The following is a 17,885-nucleotide window of genomic DNA, read 5'->3' as shown; positions in this document are numbered from 1 at the left end:
TAATAAGAAATCCAAATAATTTTCTTGATCTAGCCTGTAGAAATCGAAGTTGTCCTAGACAGGTAGAACAGGCTTGGAGGTGACCAAGAACTGAAACACCCAGGTTTCACACATTGAGAGTCCAGGCAGAGGTGGGATCTGAACTTCAGCTGTCACATCCGTCACCAGCCAATGCTGCTGCCACACAGCCACCTCTCAGGGCACTGCTGAATCTGTGTTGGTTTACTTTTTCTAATCTCATTTTTCCTTGCTTTCAGATGCTGTTTATTCAAGACACTAAGAATGTTAGAGATATCTGCTTTTGTGAACACATTTGTTAACTAGAGGGTTTGTTTTGGTTTTTTATGTATGTATTTCATGCACCAGAAAGGTGCCAGACCTTTTGGATGAGACTGTGTATAATTTATTGGTCTGGTAATTTTTTTAAGATATATAATTTAAATGTAATAGATATTAATGTATATAATTGTATTTTGGCATTATGTAAATATGTATTTTTTTCTATATTGTTTATATTAATATTATGCTTCAGATAATACTATTTTTTCTTATCACAGTTTTTATAAACTGTTCTACATAAACTATTTTAAATTGTATGGCTAACAGGACTGCTGCGTTTGGGGCGCTATTGGCATGACATGGAAAAAGTCCTATACAGAAAACCTCATTTTTAAAAAATATTTCAGTGTTTGTGAGATGAAATAAGCTACTATTAAGCAAGGGAACAGTAGTCCTGTATAGAAATTACAATGCTACTCCACACTTTAAACTTACTGCTTTTCATCTGACAAAAATGGGAGTAACCCATATCACAGTGACATACCTTTTACAGAACTCATTAACAACCGAGCAAAACAGGGTTCACCTCACTAGAAGCAACTGTTTCAGTCTAGTGTGACATAGTAGAAAAATATCAAACAACATATGCTGCAGTGAAGTCTAGCAGACCTTTCTCTGACCACGTGCTTTAGGGGAAGACAGGTCACATACTGGTTTCTTTACACTGGTTTAAGAGAGCAGAATCAGACTACAACTTGTGTCTGTGCACTTTCATGTGTGTAAAATTTTTATTAAGGTAGGTGTTCAAAGACACTCCTCAGACATTTGTGTTAACAAACCTGTGAGGATGTGAAGTCTGGCAACTTCCACAGCTCATCAGAAACAATGCTGTACCAAGACAACCAAAAAAGTAGGGAGATTGCAAACATATTGAAACAAAGACATATAAAGGTATATATCTGGCAGTTTACTCAACTGGAGTAAAGCTGCACTTTGCCCCAAGTGTTGGTATCCTTCAAATGCCACTTGCTTTCACAGTGGGACAGTTTGGCCCTGGCATGTCTACATAGAAAGAATTCTCCACTGGAATGTTACCTGATGTCACCACCACAGGGGCTGTTGGAATGGAAAAAGGCTCATCAGGGAATGTAGGCTTGCAGGACTGTCCTGATCATAGAATCATCTAATGTTTTGGGTTGGAAGAGACATTAAAGACCATCTAGTTCCAAACCCCATGCTCCCAAGCAGGGACTCATTACTGAAAACATGTTTAAAATTTAAAACATATCAACTTAATTTTGTATCAGCAAAAGAACTGAGTGATATAGTAAGAAGTACAGTCAAAGAGCACTTATCAGGTATCCTGCCCAGCCAAGTGCATTATGCACAGCCTCTGTCTCCTCTGCAAAGTGACATCTCATTAAGGGGTCTAAACACTGTTCAGCTATTACTTATCTTTATAAAATGCTCCTCAAACAAATAGTGAAGAAACAGTACACAGTTCATCTCCACCATGAAAAGAAGGAAGAGCTTCACACTTCTTTCATATATCTACCCATACTTCTCATAGAGAAACTTAGCTTCTTGCTGAAGACAAGTGCCTAAATTCCACTTCTGTTTTGGAGAAAAATAAATATTTCTGAAGGCCTTCTGAGAATCAAGAAAAAGCCAACTGAGTGCCTGACTGAGGAACTCCTGTGCCACAGCATGGATGTGCATGTGCATATCCATGTTACTCTGGTTTTCCTAGAAAAGGTAACAGCCTGATAGTCACTCTTCCTACTCCATCTGGAATCTCATCCTTTCTTGACCAAATACCCTCACATGCCTCAGAAACCACCCTTCAAATCAGCTGTCACAGCTGCTCAGAACATGTAAACTTGTTTATTCTTTTTAGGTGTTTCTGAATGAAAATACTGCTCATCCCTCCAGCACATCCTCTTTGGCACCATGCAAACCTCAAAATTCACCAACCTTAATGGAAACTGAAGAAGAAGGGAACTAGCATTAGAGTGGAAGACATTTTCGCAGAGGAAAGTCTAAGCAAAACCACAAAGAAATGAGCACATTTTCTGCAGATGCTTTCTTTTCTCTGTTTCCTTTGCTAGATGTCTAGGTTAGCAAGGAAGGACAAACAAGCATCGTAGCTTTAGATCCACTGTTGATTGGGCTAATGACTTCTGCACTTAAGGCATTGTGAAAACTGCTGTTGTGTTACATGCACTGCATTTGGTCCTTCCTTTCTTGCAGGGGTAGCCAAGGAATGAAGATCACCATGTTAGTTACCAGCAGTACAATTGCACTGTTAACACACGCCAAGTGTACCCTATAAATTACCTCACACTTTATATCACCATGTCATTTTTTAATGCTGAGGGAAATGGAACTCACTCAATACTATATAATCTGAGGGCAAAAGTCTGATTGTATGCTCTGTATGCATGTTGTTCATCATTTTCAGAAAGACACACATTATTCTGCAGTTTTATCATTCTCAGCTCCCTTGTCTGCAGCTACAGAGTTCGTATATGTGTGCCCAAAATTATGTCATAGTAGACAGCTAGTTTCATCTTTTCTCTCAGCTAATAATGGACACAGTTCATAAGCCTCTTCCTCCTCATCACTTCATAATATGACAGATAACCTTAAACACTGGCACAATGCTCTTGAGCAGCTTTACATTTCTGCCCAAGTAGGTCACACATGAGACTGTATACACACATTATTGCTCTGGTTCTGCTCTCTAGCCAATCCTACTCATATGAAACCAGTGTAAATCCACTAAGAAAAAGTTAAAAAGTATCTATGTAGCATTTTGTTAATATACAACACCTACTTATCAGTATAAGTAGTTATATTTATTGTGCCTCTAAGCTGACTAACAGGACTGATGGGAAACTGTTAATGTAACAAGAACAGATTTGTGGGAGCTTGTGTGCTGAACAAAGACAGCTCTTAAGGAGAAAGACAACTTTTGAATGTCCTTGATGATGTTCAGAATTCCCTTCTTGATGTTTCCCAATAATAATGTTAGAAAGCAAGGCTAGTGTTGTTGCTGATCCATAAGCTAAGATTTGCACACTTGGAGCCCATCCTTTGAATCTCTGCATGGTCCACAAAGCTACCTGAGTACTTGCATGAAAGTCAACTGGAATGCTTGCCTGAAGAAAATACCATTCCACTTCTGAAGCACTTGCAAGGTTGGGCTTTTAGGTTAATTCAAATCTTTGTATTGAAAGTTATTTAATAATGAAAAAATGGTAATAAATATTTTTTTTAATCTGTGCAATAAAATTACAAGATCTACTAGCAATTGTAGGGAAAAAATAGATTTTACTTAGCTGGAGTTTATAAATGATATTTTTTGTTACTAATGGAACACAAAAGTGGGTGAGAGAAATAGGCATACTGTGAAGATGTCAAAAAGTGCAACTTTATACATTTTTCTCTGCTGCTATAGTTATTTAGCAATAAATAATGCCTAAAATGCCAGAAATATTATTTTGTGCCATAATATGCTATGAATTTTCTTCCAATTGTAGAACACAGAAAAGAAAATGTGTGAGCTTTAAGTTTATATTATGTATTGTATATGGTTATTTACACTTTGACTTTGAAAGCACAAAGTTAAACACTAGACAGGAGTACATGGGCACTTAGCTGTGCTCCTCAGCCTGGGATTTAATATGTGGACTAGAGTGATGAGAACAATAGCCATCAAATCACTCTATCAGCATCTCTCTCCAAGGCCACAGAACAGAAAAATGCATCTGACACTCAGAGATACAGCCTACCACAGCCACAGCTTCATGTCCAAGGAGTGCCTTGGCAGGTGCTTAACATTTATTCAGATTTCTTTCAATGCTTCAGACGTACAGTCTGTGCAAATAAAATGCAGTCTAGAATGACCACCACTCCCTCATGGCCCTGTCACTGATGTCTGGGCTCTGGAGCTGTGAGCTCTGGGACCTGTAATCCCAGGATGCTGTAACTTTGAATTGAAATGAGTGCTCACCCTAGCATTTGGGCAACTTGCTGTAGACCCCGTGCCCTGAACTGGCTCCTTCATGCTGACAAAATCAAACTCCTGACCTGTTGGTAGCACCTCTATGGCCAAAGCAAACTGGTTTGTTATCAGTGACCTCACAGATCAACAGCTGGTTCAAACTGCGATTTTTTTTTTTTAAGGCTGTCAGGAAATACTGGAGACTAGGGACTAGCTAATTGAGAAGAAACTGTGAAACTGGGACACATACAGTGTCAGCAAGGCTGGTAGTCCGATGGCCATGACAGTTTAGTTGTTTCTTGGTTTATTTGAAAGCTAGAGAAATACTGTAAGTAACATTAAGAAGCTAAATATATATTGTTCTAGAGCAGGACAGTACACTGTAGTGAAAACCCCACAGTTTTGAAATGTGGCTAGCCATAAATTGTTTGCCAGTGCCTGGAGTAAAGTGTCTGAAAAACATCTTCAATGCTTATTCCATGCTCATATACAATATAATTACTTATAATTGTGTTCCTAACAAACACTGGGTGAACACAGAACTGTGCTACTATTGTCAATTTAATTTATGCATTTAAGTATATTTTTATATTTTTAGCTACAGTCAACAAATCAAATATATTTGAGTGTATTTTACACATTTTTATAAATACTTAATGAATAAAACATTCATTTTAAAAAAATTACATTCTTGTCTTCTGTTTGACTGCCTTTTCATTATGGATTTTATTGTCCTACTTCTCAGAGAAAAGGTCATAAGTAAGTTTGATTTCAATTGAGACCATCTTGAGAGAACATTAAATTCATCAGAAGCCTCAGCCTGTTGGGAGAAAATTGGCTGTGCTGTTGCCCACTGGCCAGATTAGTGCCCATGTGGAAAGATACCATTGTTCTCTTCTCCTCCCTGGTTTTGTGTCCTCCTTTAATAAGCCAGATACTGTCTGGGTTATGCAGTGGATATTTGAAACCACAGTGGGTCTTGAACTTGCGTGCCTGTTATTTTAGAGACATTTTGCCAGGCAGTCGTGCCAATTAGCACCCCACTGCAGCTCCATGGCTGCCTGCCCCTTGAGGATTTGAGCCATGCTTTTTAACAAATGTATTTGGTCTCCTCCTGCTCTCCACAGGTCTTAAAAACCATTAGCATAACCATCCTTGTGGGGTCAGGGTGCTTGGCATTGGCAGTAGCGTGTTTACTGCTAATGTTCCTTTTTGGTCATCAAAAGTGTTTAAAACAAGTTTAATTAAAAGAAAGGATGGTTTATTGACTTGTACTGTGAACTATTTGCTGAGGTGATTTGTAGCTAAGGCAGTGGGAGCTGTGAGATTTTTTTCTTCATGATATAAAAATTTATCTCCGAGTTCTGCTCTGTCCTGAAACCAATGTAGGCACAAAAGAGAAGTGATAAAATAATGTACAGTTAATATCTGCATACAAGAAAAACAAGGCCAACATTGCAGACAAGGATAGATAATAATGTTTTGACAAGGTACAGCAAGGAAACTAAAGAGTCTCTTCTAGTTCAACAAGAACACAGTGGTTGATTCCTGTTAAAATATTCCCAGAATCTAGTTTTTGATATTTTGACATGCACTTGATTTGTACCTGGGCTTCATACCTACAAGCTGGTGGTTTTAACTGACAAAGTCATCTCCTGTACCCTAATCTCAATTTTCTCTCTGTGCCTGTCTTCACTATCAGTTGCTTTATTATGGCCTAGAAATAGCTGCTTAGACATCTTATGGCAGGCAGGACATAGCAATGCTGATATGTCAGCAAATACCACAAGTGAAAATGTCAGATGTTACCAGCCAAGGCTTTGCAAATCACTCTGGTACAATACCACTCCCAACTTGTGAAAAAAAAACCCAAAAAACAACAACATCAGCAACAACAAAAACACCGCAGGAGAAAAAGAGGGGTGAAAAGCATTTCGGTTCATTTGTGATGTTCCAAAAGCAAGAAGCCCTTCTCCTGTTCCCAGGGTCAGTGCTCTGTGGGGCTGGGGGATGCTCTGCAGTGGCTGCACAGCCATGGGCAGGTCAGGGGGGATCTGTGGCATGGCTGGGCTGAATTGGTCACTGAGCCACCCATGGGCTCCCCCTGGAACTGACCTGCTGTTGGTTCTCCTCAGGCCAAAGCTGCAGCTTCTTGGGGTCTGGCTCCTGCAGGTGCCTGGCATCCTCTTTATACCCCAGCTGGGTGCTTACTGCATCGTGCAGAACCTCGCTACAACGAGCAGCTTTCCTTGGGGTGGGAGGTGGTCCCAGCTCCCAGAGATCTGCAGTAGTATCAGCAGCACAGAGCAGGCACAAAGGCACCTTGGTCCAAGAAGGCAAAACATTTTTTGGACCTCAAAGCCTTTAAGTCTCCAGGGAAAACATCACCTCAGCACCCTCAGCTTTGCTGAGAGATCCTGGGGCCCCCAAAAGAGGCAAAATTCCCCTGAGGGCTCTCACTGACCAGACAGGGTTCCCATTGTCAGCACAGGGAGGGTATGCTCCAAGCCCAATTGCAGGCTGCCCTCCCCACCCCTCCGGACTCAAATTCCCAGTCAGAAAGGGTGGCAGAAGCATGTCCCAGCCAACAGAGTGCTCCAGGTGGGTGCACACAGCTGCAGGGTTCAAGGAGAGAGGAAAGGGTGCAGTAGCCCAGCTGGGATTCAGCACTGTATGCTGCCCCGCCGTGCTGAGCATGCAGTCACTGAGCTGTGGGGCTGCAGAGGCACGGGATGGGGACACAGCAGCTCTACCAGTGCCCTCATCCCAAGGCTCACAGGGATCTGTACCCTCCAGAGGCCCAGAGCACGAGCCAAGATCAGTGCCGAGAGCCAGGCCAAGAGGGCAACAGCCATGCCCTTGTGCAGCAGCCGAATGCCAGGCTCCAAGCACCGCTGGCAAGTTCTGTGGCTGCTTGGCCAGACATCATTGTACACAGCTTTTTGCACACTCATGCCAAAATCCCTGCCAAATCACACAGTGTCCTTGCTTGCCTTTGGTGGTTGCTTGCTGATGTGCCAAACCAAACCAGTAGCAGATGGAGCAGCTACTTCTTACCAAAGGATAAAGGCAGAGATTTCCCACCCTCCTGACATTGATGAGGCCACACAGCCTTGCTCACAGAGGACACCTGAGGCCTGCAATTTTAGTCCTCTCAGGGCAAGAAGGGGCCCAAACCTGGGTATTTCTGCCCCTGCAAATCTTAACCCATTTTTCAGTAAGAGAAATTGTTCTTTCTAAAGGATAGGGCAGGTATGAAGGGGTGAGCTGAGTGAACCTCTCCTGGGGATCCATGTCTCCCAGCAGCCCTTTTTCAAAGGTTGGATCTCATGGATGTTTTCTATGGATCTGTCTAGGCTGGGCTTGGACAAAGCATTAAACCATCCAAGTTTTACTAAGCAATGCCCAAGTGCATCCTCATTCATAGGTCCAAAACTGGGGCAGAAGAGCTGAATATGAGGGTACTATAACACCACGATAGAAACTCTTTGGTGGGTTATCAGAAGCATAAATTTGGCTTTGATCTGGTACTTTTTTCTTTCTAAATCCTGGTTTTCAATTCTAGCTCAGAAAATTTTACTTTGGAAACTTAGTAATAGTTTTTAAAATTAACTCTTTCCACTATAATCACAAAATCTCTCCCAGTCCTGTTGGATACATGGGATAAATGTGTCTGTTTTTTGCCCAGATTGAGCTTGAGGCTGTAGTGTAGCCAGCACAGGAAGAAGGCCCTCCAATTCTGTTTTCCATACCACAGAGAGTAAAGAATCTTGAAATTAAAGAAGAGACTAGGGGCATTCTGAACAACCAAACGTCCTGGAAAATCAAATAGAGACCATATGGCCTGTAGTAAAGCTACCCAAATAGGTTTGGTATGAATGGAGCTACACTGTAAAAACACAGAGTAAAAATAATTGGATGCAGAAAGCAAAGAGAAGATGCTCAGAATGCTCCATGCATCTTAGCTAGGGAAAAAATGTTGTACAAATAAAAGACAGCTACAGAAAGGTCCATGTGTTAATTGGGGGCATTTCTCCTGCCTGTCAATGACACAAGTTGCAGTAATGAAACCGCTAGGACAAAAAGATGGATAGTTGCAAAGGCAATAAAGAGATATATAATGTCCAAAGTATCAAACATCAGAAAATACATGCTCAAGACACCAGACATGATAAATGCCAGCATCCTGTTGTCTTATCATTGGATCTAAAAGACACCTGGAGCCAAATTGTTTGTGAGAATCCAACTTTGAAAGAATGAACTGTCAGACAACTGGAATTAATTAACGCCCAACAGTTCTGTGCTAGAAAGGTTGGAGAGTACTAAAAATATCCAAGGAGCCTGTTTCTTTACACATCAAGCCAATTAGATCTGGTCAGGCTGTGACAAATTTTCTGTAAACATTCTGGTGAACAAGAAACTCCCCCAGCATCCTCCAGCAGTTCCCAGGGTGAAATCTTGCCTCTAAAATGCCAGAGCTTTCAATTACAAAAGTGGAGAAGGGAAAAACCAAAAAGAAGTGCTAGTGTCAAGTATGTATTTCAGATCCTTCACCTGGCAATATTCTTCAGCATGGATTTGTGTTTGTTTTGCTGAGATTAGATCTAAACATCTTATTGCACTGAGTCCATGAGAGAAAAAGAATAAAAGACAGAAAAGATGGTGAATTAATTTCTTCTGTTCTTGTCTAGGAAGATCCATCAATTTCAGTAGGGAAAAACACACATATATCCATGCTGGGATAGGAAGGCAACTAAGAAGAAGGATAAAGCCACCAAAGACCTCCAACAGTATTGTGGTGACATCTTTTATTTATTTTCCCTTCTCTGGAAAAAAAAAAAAAAAGCCTGTGAAGGACCATATGGTGTGCTCGCAGGGGAAGTCTCAGTTGTGCTCTGAGCAGGGGGCTGAGCCCATGAGCTCACGCAGTGCAGGAGCACACTCACCTCTCCCATGAGCTCCTTGCACCACGGGGAGGCCACTTCTCCTTCCTCACTCAGCCTCGCCAGGGAATGCCACACTGGAATTCCTTGTGTGGGATGCTGCTATCCCCAAGGAAGTGGCTCTCTCCCACCTCCTCCTTTCCACCCCTGTGCTGCCCACTTGTTCCTACATCTCTCTGTGTGTTGCCACTCAGTGCAGCAGACTGGGGAAGTGACCTGTGTTAAAATTGCCTTGTCATCAACAAAAACAAATAGCTATTTTTAACCTCCCCAGTTTGTTCCAGGGGAGAGAGTCAGAGATTTTTGTGCAGCCATGGATCCACAGGATGTGGGTTGTCAGACATTACTCTGTTTCTCAGACCTTCCCCACTCCCTGAGTCCAGCTGCTCTGGCCAAACATGATCTGCCACACCCAAGTCCCTTCTGGCTGTCCCCAGAAAATGAGACTCCAAGCCACCTCAGCCCCCAGACTAGCACCTATCCCCATGAGGAACAGGAATGAAGGGTTTGACAAAAGGCTAGTCCGACACTGACTTTCCCATAGGTGCAAGTATGACCAATGGCTGAGTACCAGCCTCAAAGAGGAAGGGACCAGAGAAAATGAAGGTAAAGATCTGGATAGCAGGAGGAGGATGGATACTGGTTCATACCCTGTGTTATGCCAAGCACATGAAAGCCCAACATGGTGAGACTTTGTTCCCTGTATCAGCCTTCTCCAGGGAGATGGGGAAGCTGAGGGCCTTGTTAGTGTGACCCAGCGCCCTTTGCTCCTGAAGTGCCACTTTACATCTTCTAGTACCCACACACCGAAAGGCAGAATTGAATGCAGAGGCTTCACAAACAAATTTCCCATTTTTCTCCATATCCTCCCCCCTGTAGTTCTTATCTTCAGTAATTAAATTATGCAGCTGAGGAAAGTGATTTGGAAAACAGATGGCACGCAAGATGCTAGAGAAAACAGTGGTGCATTTTAAACCTTACAGCAGAGACACAGACAGATTTGGGTGCTATATGGGCCTTGAAGTAATTGAACTTCAAAGGCTGCTTGTGCAATGACCTTTAAGCAGAAGGAATGAATGGCCCTCCAGCTTTCAACTTGATACCCACAATTAAGTATCCAAATCAAGTTTTCCATGACCATTGTGGCTGGTCTAATCTGCCACAGAATATGGTGTGACCTAAGCAGGTCTTTGGTAACTGACAATGATAGGAAATATGGGATCTGGGCAAGATGGAGCCCTGAAGCAAGCACCTCAGCCTGGCACAAGTCTGAAATGTAAGGGGAAAAGACACCAAAAAAAAGAGATCATTAATCTGTGTGAGGCTCTAAGCCTCTTCTCCCCCTGTCTTCCTTATATTTAAGACCACGGTGGGCAAGGCTGGGTGAGGAGCAGCTGCCACAGCTGCTGGCAGCACAAATGCCACATCTCCAGACGTGCAGTGGAGCACTGTGTGATGGGAGCCCACTGCAGCACATCCAGCAGGACAGAACGGGAGCTCTTCTGCCAGCATAACTGAGGAAAGGTGTTCTCCAATGACATTTGCCTCTGGATCTGCATTAAAAGCATCTTCACTCAACATGTAGGTGGTAAAAGGGATTGCTCTAGCTTGTGGTGGATGGGGCTATGGCCTCTGTCCAGGAAAATGGCACAGTCATCAAATCCCACCCTCTGAACGGGGGTCGCCTCGTAATGGAATCCGTCACAAGAGGAGCTGGGGAGCGCTGCAGCTGTTTCCACTGCTGAACATATTTCCACACAAAGCTGGAGGTAATTCTCAGAGAGATTAATAAATTGGACATAAAGAGTTTAAACCATCCAGATAAATAATGGCAGATGTTTAGGGATGGAATAACAGGCAGAAGTATGAGTTATGCAGTGCCTGCAGTTCAAAGAAAATGAGTTCAAACTGCGAGGGCATTGTTCAGAGGAACAGCAAGGGATAAAGCAATGGGGGGAGGGAGGAAAAGGGAGGAAAAGCTGCCTCCCTTCCCCCAAATGTGTGAGTACCAATCCCTGCCAACATGGGGAACCACATCTTCGTTGTCAAGCTAGCACCCAGTGGAAGCAGCAGTGAGCACTGCCACTCACAGCTGCACACCCTGGCCTGCACAGCCAGCTTCCCCAGAGCACTTCAGGCACTTAACTGGGCTGCTGATGTGCAGAAACACTGCATTGCTCCACAAAACCTGCATCTCCCACGGGTGTTTCCAGCAAGGGATGGGAACTGGGCTAGTCTCTGAGGCAGGGGTTGAGGAACCAGGATCCCTCAGTTTATATCTGTCTCTGTTTCATTGTCCAGCCCTTCATATAAAATCTAACCTCTGCATGTAGCAGTTCAGCTTCCTGAAAGAAATTCTGGTTTCCTGGGCTTGTGAGGAGACCCAACTAATTAATAACTCTACTGCCAGGCCTCCTCCTCCTCCAAGGACAGAATACATTTTAACATTATACATTTGCCAGAAATTTACTCTTGTGAAAGAGGAAGCAAATGCTTCACTGTCGACAAGGCTGCAGCTCTTATGTGTTTGTTGGGTTTTTTTCTCAAAAGATAGTGTTTAAACATAAAGGGACAAATTACCAGAACACTTTTGAACTACATAATGAGTATTGCTAATAGCCATTCTTGACTTGGCAGCACAGTCTTCAAGGTTATTTAGCAAAATCCAGAATGTACATCAAACAAAATAAAAAGTTCATTTTCATATGTCTTGGCAAAATAAATATAAAAGTAATCAATTTAGCTTTTCATTTTTAATTTTGCCTTTTTGTTTTGGCTATCAATAAAAACAACCTTGAAAATGTAACATAAGAAGAGTTACAGAGGAGTGATGGAGGAACAATAAAACAAGGAGGAATGCTAGTCGGTACAGAATGTCTTTGATCATTTCAAAGCTAATTATTGAGAAAGACAGCTCAGTGTGCATGAATGCAGAATAATGATGAGTTTGGTAAACACTTACTGCACAATACATATGTATTTGTGTGCCTGGAGAGAGGGTGTTCAACAAGGAAGCAACAGAGGGAAATTGTGCATCACTCCAACAGCAAGAGATGCAGGGAAAGAAGAACTTCCAATCCATCTTTGAGGCACAGTTAGTGCTGCAATGAGCTTCCACTATGGATTAGTTGTTCTATTCCTACAAAATGGGTTGTAAATCTGCATAGGTACTGTAAACAAAAACAAGTAATTCCCACAAAGTTTCAATATAGGTCAAGGCATAATTTAAAAATTGACTTGAAACACGGAGTATTGCCTAAACCATTTTCAATTTTGCTTTGCTTGGCATAGCAAGAATTCTGTGGGCACACATGCATGTCCTGTCAGTGAGGAAGACAGGTTACTGTCAAGAGGCTTGTGTGCATCAGTGTATGGTTTATGCCCAAAATAAGTCTGGAGGAAAACCCCACGTAGCCCCAAACCTGTTAACATTGACAACATTGAACAAACTTCCTTCCCCTGGCAAGAGTTTAGGCAGGGGTTCTCTGGTCATGCATGGGTTTGCAGCAGAACTGTGTTGCTTTTTGGAAACAAAGATGAGCATGATGGTTCTGATGCTGCATTGGCAGAGCTTGAAGCTGGCAGCAGAAGTTGCTGCTCTCCTTTACCTAGACCCAGACAGGATGGGGCTATTTCCATTGGGTTCTGCCTGCTTCAGATCCTCCCTCAGGCACCAAAAACCATCCACACTGCTCTGAACAATGCAACACTGCTGTCAACTACACAGAAATTTCAACACAAAAAAGAATGGGAAATACATTTCTCTGAGCAAAACAGGTGGAAAAAAAAATAGGTCAAAACAGGTTAAAAAAACATGGTACACCCACACGTCCCCAAAATGTCACCTAGTGACTGCTACTGGAGAAAAGGCTACAGATTCAGCCCCAAAACATGAGCTACATGCCATCAAAACCCAGGGTTAGCTAGCACCACTGTGTTTTTAGCAGCCTATCTGAAGGCTTTACAGTCACAGTTTTGCTTGCTGAGATGTTTTCTCCCACCAAAACATTTGGTCTATACCTTTTATTTTTATTTATTACCTTATGTTTTCCAAGAATAGACAAAGCATTTTATTATTCTGCTAGTATACTTAGTTCCTAATATTTGTTATTGAATCACCTGCCTATCAAACTGAAGCTCACAAATCTCCTGATCTGGCATATTTTTAAAAACGCAATTAATTTTCCCTTTATCTTGCCATTTAATACCATAAAAAAAAAAAAAATGTTACTGAGACACCTCATCCCACACCTGTGCTTGGAAGCTCACTCTTCATTATGGCTTTGTGTTGACAATTCTGCAGCCCATTTTCACTCTCCTCTCTGTTGTTACCAGCCTGAACTAAATTAACTTTATCAATAAGATCTTGAGATAATATTTTAAGTGCTCCTCATGATACATTGCTTCTTGTACATGTCTCCATTAGCAAAAAAGCAGGGAAGTTCACAGGACTTTATTTATGTTTAATACAGCAGAGTCATTTAGTGCCTGTGATTCACTTATCCAGATACTTGCAGATTCATAACATATGCTGTGTATTTTTTATAAGGACTTAACATTATTCCATCAAAAGCAAGAAACACTAGCTAAATCCGTAATTTCCATATATTTTTTCCTTTTGTATCAGACCCATTTTTCATGATTTTTCAGAAAATAAATAGTAAGGATCTAGGCTACCTGCTGTTTAGGTGTGCTGACTCTTGTATATTTGGTCCTTCCAAACTACTCTCCCCCTGCCTAAGAACAGATTTCCCAAAAATTTCACAGCAATTTTTGAATTGTCTCAAACATTATTTGTCAGAGGAATAGTGCAGAAAAATACAATTCAGCCCTTTGGATTCCATGGGAGATTTCACTCTTTGCCAAACCCATGCCCCTTCCAACATTCCACATTTGCCTTAGGTGGGAGCTCTCTCCCTGATGCCCCTGGGTGGTGCTGCCTCCCCACAGCCCCACACCCTGGCAGTGCTCCTGACATCCAGGCCCCTGGAAAATGCCAGGTATTACATCCTAGGGATGCTGTTGGATGGACAAAGCAGAGAGGGTGGCTGCCCTGCTCCCTCTCCTGTGGGTACCACAAGACAAACCAGCCTACTGCAGGAGGGGAAAGGAATGGATTCTGCTGAATGGGGTCCAAATAGCTGAAGTATTTTGTCCAAAAACCCTTAGTTGCTGAACAGGCAATTATGTGAAAGAGCTTACAGGTTGATTTCTTTTCCAACTGCTTTTAGTGGATGGCAATTGGCATGCAAATAAAAACAAGGGTAGAACTTATGCTAGCTGAAACATTATGAACAAGTTATATTATTAAGAGTAAAGTTTGAACTCCATTAGCTCATTAAATTAAATAACAGTGTTTGCTTTTCTTTAATGCAGTGTCAGAAGTGGTTCTGAATTTCTGGGAGAGTTATTTTTGATTGCTGTATGTGCTGTTTGGAGACTGGGTACTGTAGGTGTGTATGCAATTTTACAGCTATGCCAACACTTTATAATATAATTTTACATGCAAATTACAGCTATGTAGTGTAATAAGCTATTCTTTTTTTCCTTTTTACAGCATCTCCAGCCATCCACCCAATGCACACAGAGAGATTTTTTGGCTTACCAGGCTCCAACCCATCAGACCACCAAAGAGCTGAGAACTGAGCGCAGTGCAAGCAATGGCAGCATTCGGGCTCGCCTGTCAAACCAGAAGGGGAATTGTGCAGCCTCTCAAATACCAAACTTTGGGGCTGATTCATTCAGTGGGTCTGTGACCTGACAAGGCAGTATGATTAATTGCACACATATTCCCTCAGAGGTTTTCCTGCTCACGCTTTCTGCAGCAAAGATTGTTAGCTTGACAGATCAGCATAGCAGCCTCTTAAGATGCCAGAAAGGGAAGCGGTTGGTTTCTGATTGAAAGTTAATGGAGCAACAGCAGCTGTTCCACACTGAGGGGGAAAAAACCCAAACCAAACAGGCTTTGATTCTCAGAGAAAACCACACATGGGAATAAGCTGATTTTTCGATAACTCTGGCTGTGGGATTCTGTCAGGGATTGAAAGGCTGTATTTGCATGATATAATAGGTGTCATAATTAGAAATTCAGCTGTGCTTTCTCTCATCTGATTATTGAAATATAAGCCATGGCATGAGTGTTTTTCTTTTCTGATTAAATGCTGGTTTAGGTGTCTCTTGTTCCATGCATTTGTTCTTCATACTTTGGCCATTTAAGCTAAAGTGTGCAGAACCCTGATTTGGCAGGGCAGCTCCTGTATTTGCAGTGCTGAGCAAAGATGCTTGCACAGCACCTCCCTTTGCTCACAGGCAATCCACACTGTCCCTGTGTCAGAACTGCCCCACCGCCAATTTTAAATAGTTTTCATTTTCCAAGTAAGCCTTAGCAAATTGCATTAGACACTTCCTCAAGAATACTGAAGCCCTACCACTTTATCTGTTAAAAGGTTTTAAACATTGACTAGTGTTTTCCCTTCCACATTTCCCAGCTGGACTCTGACAGGATAACACAGGCTTGATGGATGCTTTCATGTTGTGTGTGAGATGAGCAGGGCTGTGTGGCAGCCCTCTGCAGACATAGCTGCTCCTGTGGGCATCACACCACAGCCTGCCTCAGCGAGGAGGCTCCCAAGAAGCAAACTGCACCAGGGAAACCCCAGATGGCAGCACCGGGGCTGGGCTGGGCGCAGCAGGCTGTGCCATGCAGCAATGCATGGAGAGCTCTGCTCTCTCGCGCCTCGCAGATGCCTTTGCTCTGTTCCAGGACAAATCCCTCAAAACACACTTGGAAGTGCAAGTCTGGAAACTGAGACCTGTGCTACCTCCCCACTGCACTTCCCAACCTGCCTCCTCCAGCACCTGCTGAAGAGCTGAGTTGAAAACTGTCCTTCAAACCCAGCAGTCTGTGCTGGACCCCTGTCAAAGGGCTACGTTTACAGCAGAGATTATGGGTAAAGATCTTCTAAAATGCCCCTGGATTCTCCCATGACATCCCTCAACTGCTCTGAGTTTGAATTAAGCTGTTCATTCAACAGCTATATTTTCTAACTTTGTGAAATCTTGTGTTACTGGCAACACAGAAACACATAAGCAGGAAAAAGGCAACAAAAAGTGCTTCTATTACTACAACTTTTAAAATGAGTGTAAGAAACTAACAGAGATACTGTGTAAACAAATTGATTTAATTGCACTACATGAAAGAGAAGGCAGGTCTTACTGAAGTGGAGCAGTAGACAGCATGCCAGAACAAAATTCCTCAAAGCAATGGCATATAAATATTGAATAAAATGCAAAAGCCAACTCTGCAGATGGCTTTGGGGAAAGCAGCCGCTCTGGCTGCAAGCATGTTTCAGAGAATACACCACAAAACCTGGAAACCTGCAAAGCCAAGGAGGAAATCAGTGCATAATCTGCTAGAGGGAAATCCCCAGCTTCCACAATCAAGTACAGGGATTACAAGGACATTTCTAAATCAGTGAGGGATGGGATGAGACAGAAGACTGAATGTTAGGATTTTGAGTTTTCCCCTTAGCAGCCCATACTGCCATGCCAGGCACATACCTGCTGCTGGTCTTTGGATACCAACTTTGATATTTAACTAGGGGTATTAATCTCTCAGCAAAACAATTTAATATCATCTCTGTAGCCATTACTTTCTTCCAGAGGCCTTTGCAAAAGGCATTTCCAACAGATTTAAATATATGATTGCCAATCAAGTGAGCTGCATCCGCTCAATTTTCTTCCTTCCTTTTGCTCAGAGAACCAGCTGTAGGATTCACTCACAAAAGCTTCTGGAGCAAAGAAAGAGAGGATTTTGTTAATCTGGATTTGTGAGCCCCAAGCTACTGGTTTAAAATTTCATGATGAATCTGTGTCACCGTGCATTTCCTTCTCCCTTGGGAAAACAAAGGACGAATGTATGTAGAAAATCAGGCTTATTCCTCTTAACTGCAAGAAGCAACCAAAGAGAAATAAATGAAGAGAATTTGGCATTGCCTTACTTAGATAACCAAACCACCCCACCTGCAACTTTATGTGATTTGCAGAGTGGGAGCAAATAATATATATATTAAAAAATAGCAACCAAACCCCCAAATCAGACACACAATGCAGTGTTTCTCTGGGTTGCTGAGGCAAGAGAACCACAGTGGGTGCAACAAGGCCACAGGAGTGAGACACGAGTGAAACAAAACGCAGAATCCTTTGCAGGACAGCCCTTTCAGGAGTTTTCAGCCTTTCCCCTGAGAGCTGAGAGCTCACAACCTCTCTGCACCCAGTATATCCAGCACTACTTTTTTCAGTAGGCTGAGACAGAAGGTACCAGTGTGAGCTGGATAGTAGGCACCTTCAAAGTGGTGATGTTTAACACAAAGAATTGGAAATTTTTCTTACAAGAGGTATTTTTCATCTACAGGTCTGGAGGCACTTGAACAGATGCAGCCAATGCCAACTGGATCTTTCACACAGAGTAATGTGCCAAGGAGCACCAAGTTCCTACCCCTACAAACATATCTCCTTAACTTGCTTTGAGGGAACAGCTATCCCAGTGTGGACTGGCACCAGAGGACACTCCAAAAGTGGCACAGCAAGTAAGAAGGGAAGCAGTGGATGACCTCCAGTCTCTCTGCTGCCCTTGCCATGCATCACCCTTGTCACTG

The 17,885-nt window shown here is 42.5% G+C and overlaps 1 protein-coding gene across 3 annotated transcripts in view; it reads left to right on the top strand.

Moving 5' to 3' along the window:
• Positions 1-4,921, top strand: part of PTPRB (protein tyrosine phosphatase receptor type B) — a 62,087-nt gene extending 57,166 nt beyond the window's left edge. For all 3 annotated transcript variants that reach the window (XM_064419498.1, XM_064419497.1, XM_064419499.1), the window contains one exon: positions 258-4,921. In XM_064419498.1, coding sequence (XP_064275568.1) covers positions 258-280 — 23 coding nt within the window. In that variant the 3' untranslated portion in view covers positions 281-4,921. The remainder of the gene's footprint in view (positions 1-257) is intronic.
• The last annotated feature ends 12,964 nt before the right edge of the window (positions 4,922-17,885 follow it).

This window comes from Passer domesticus, chromosome 5, assembly GCF_036417665.1.
Source record: "Passer domesticus isolate bPasDom1 chromosome 5, bPasDom1.hap1, whole genome shotgun sequence".
Lineage (NCBI taxonomy): Eukaryota > Metazoa > Chordata > Aves > Passeriformes > Passeridae > Passer > Passer domesticus.
The sequence above is the reverse complement of the archived record's forward strand: the minus strand, read 5'-3'. Positions and strand labels throughout refer to the sequence as shown.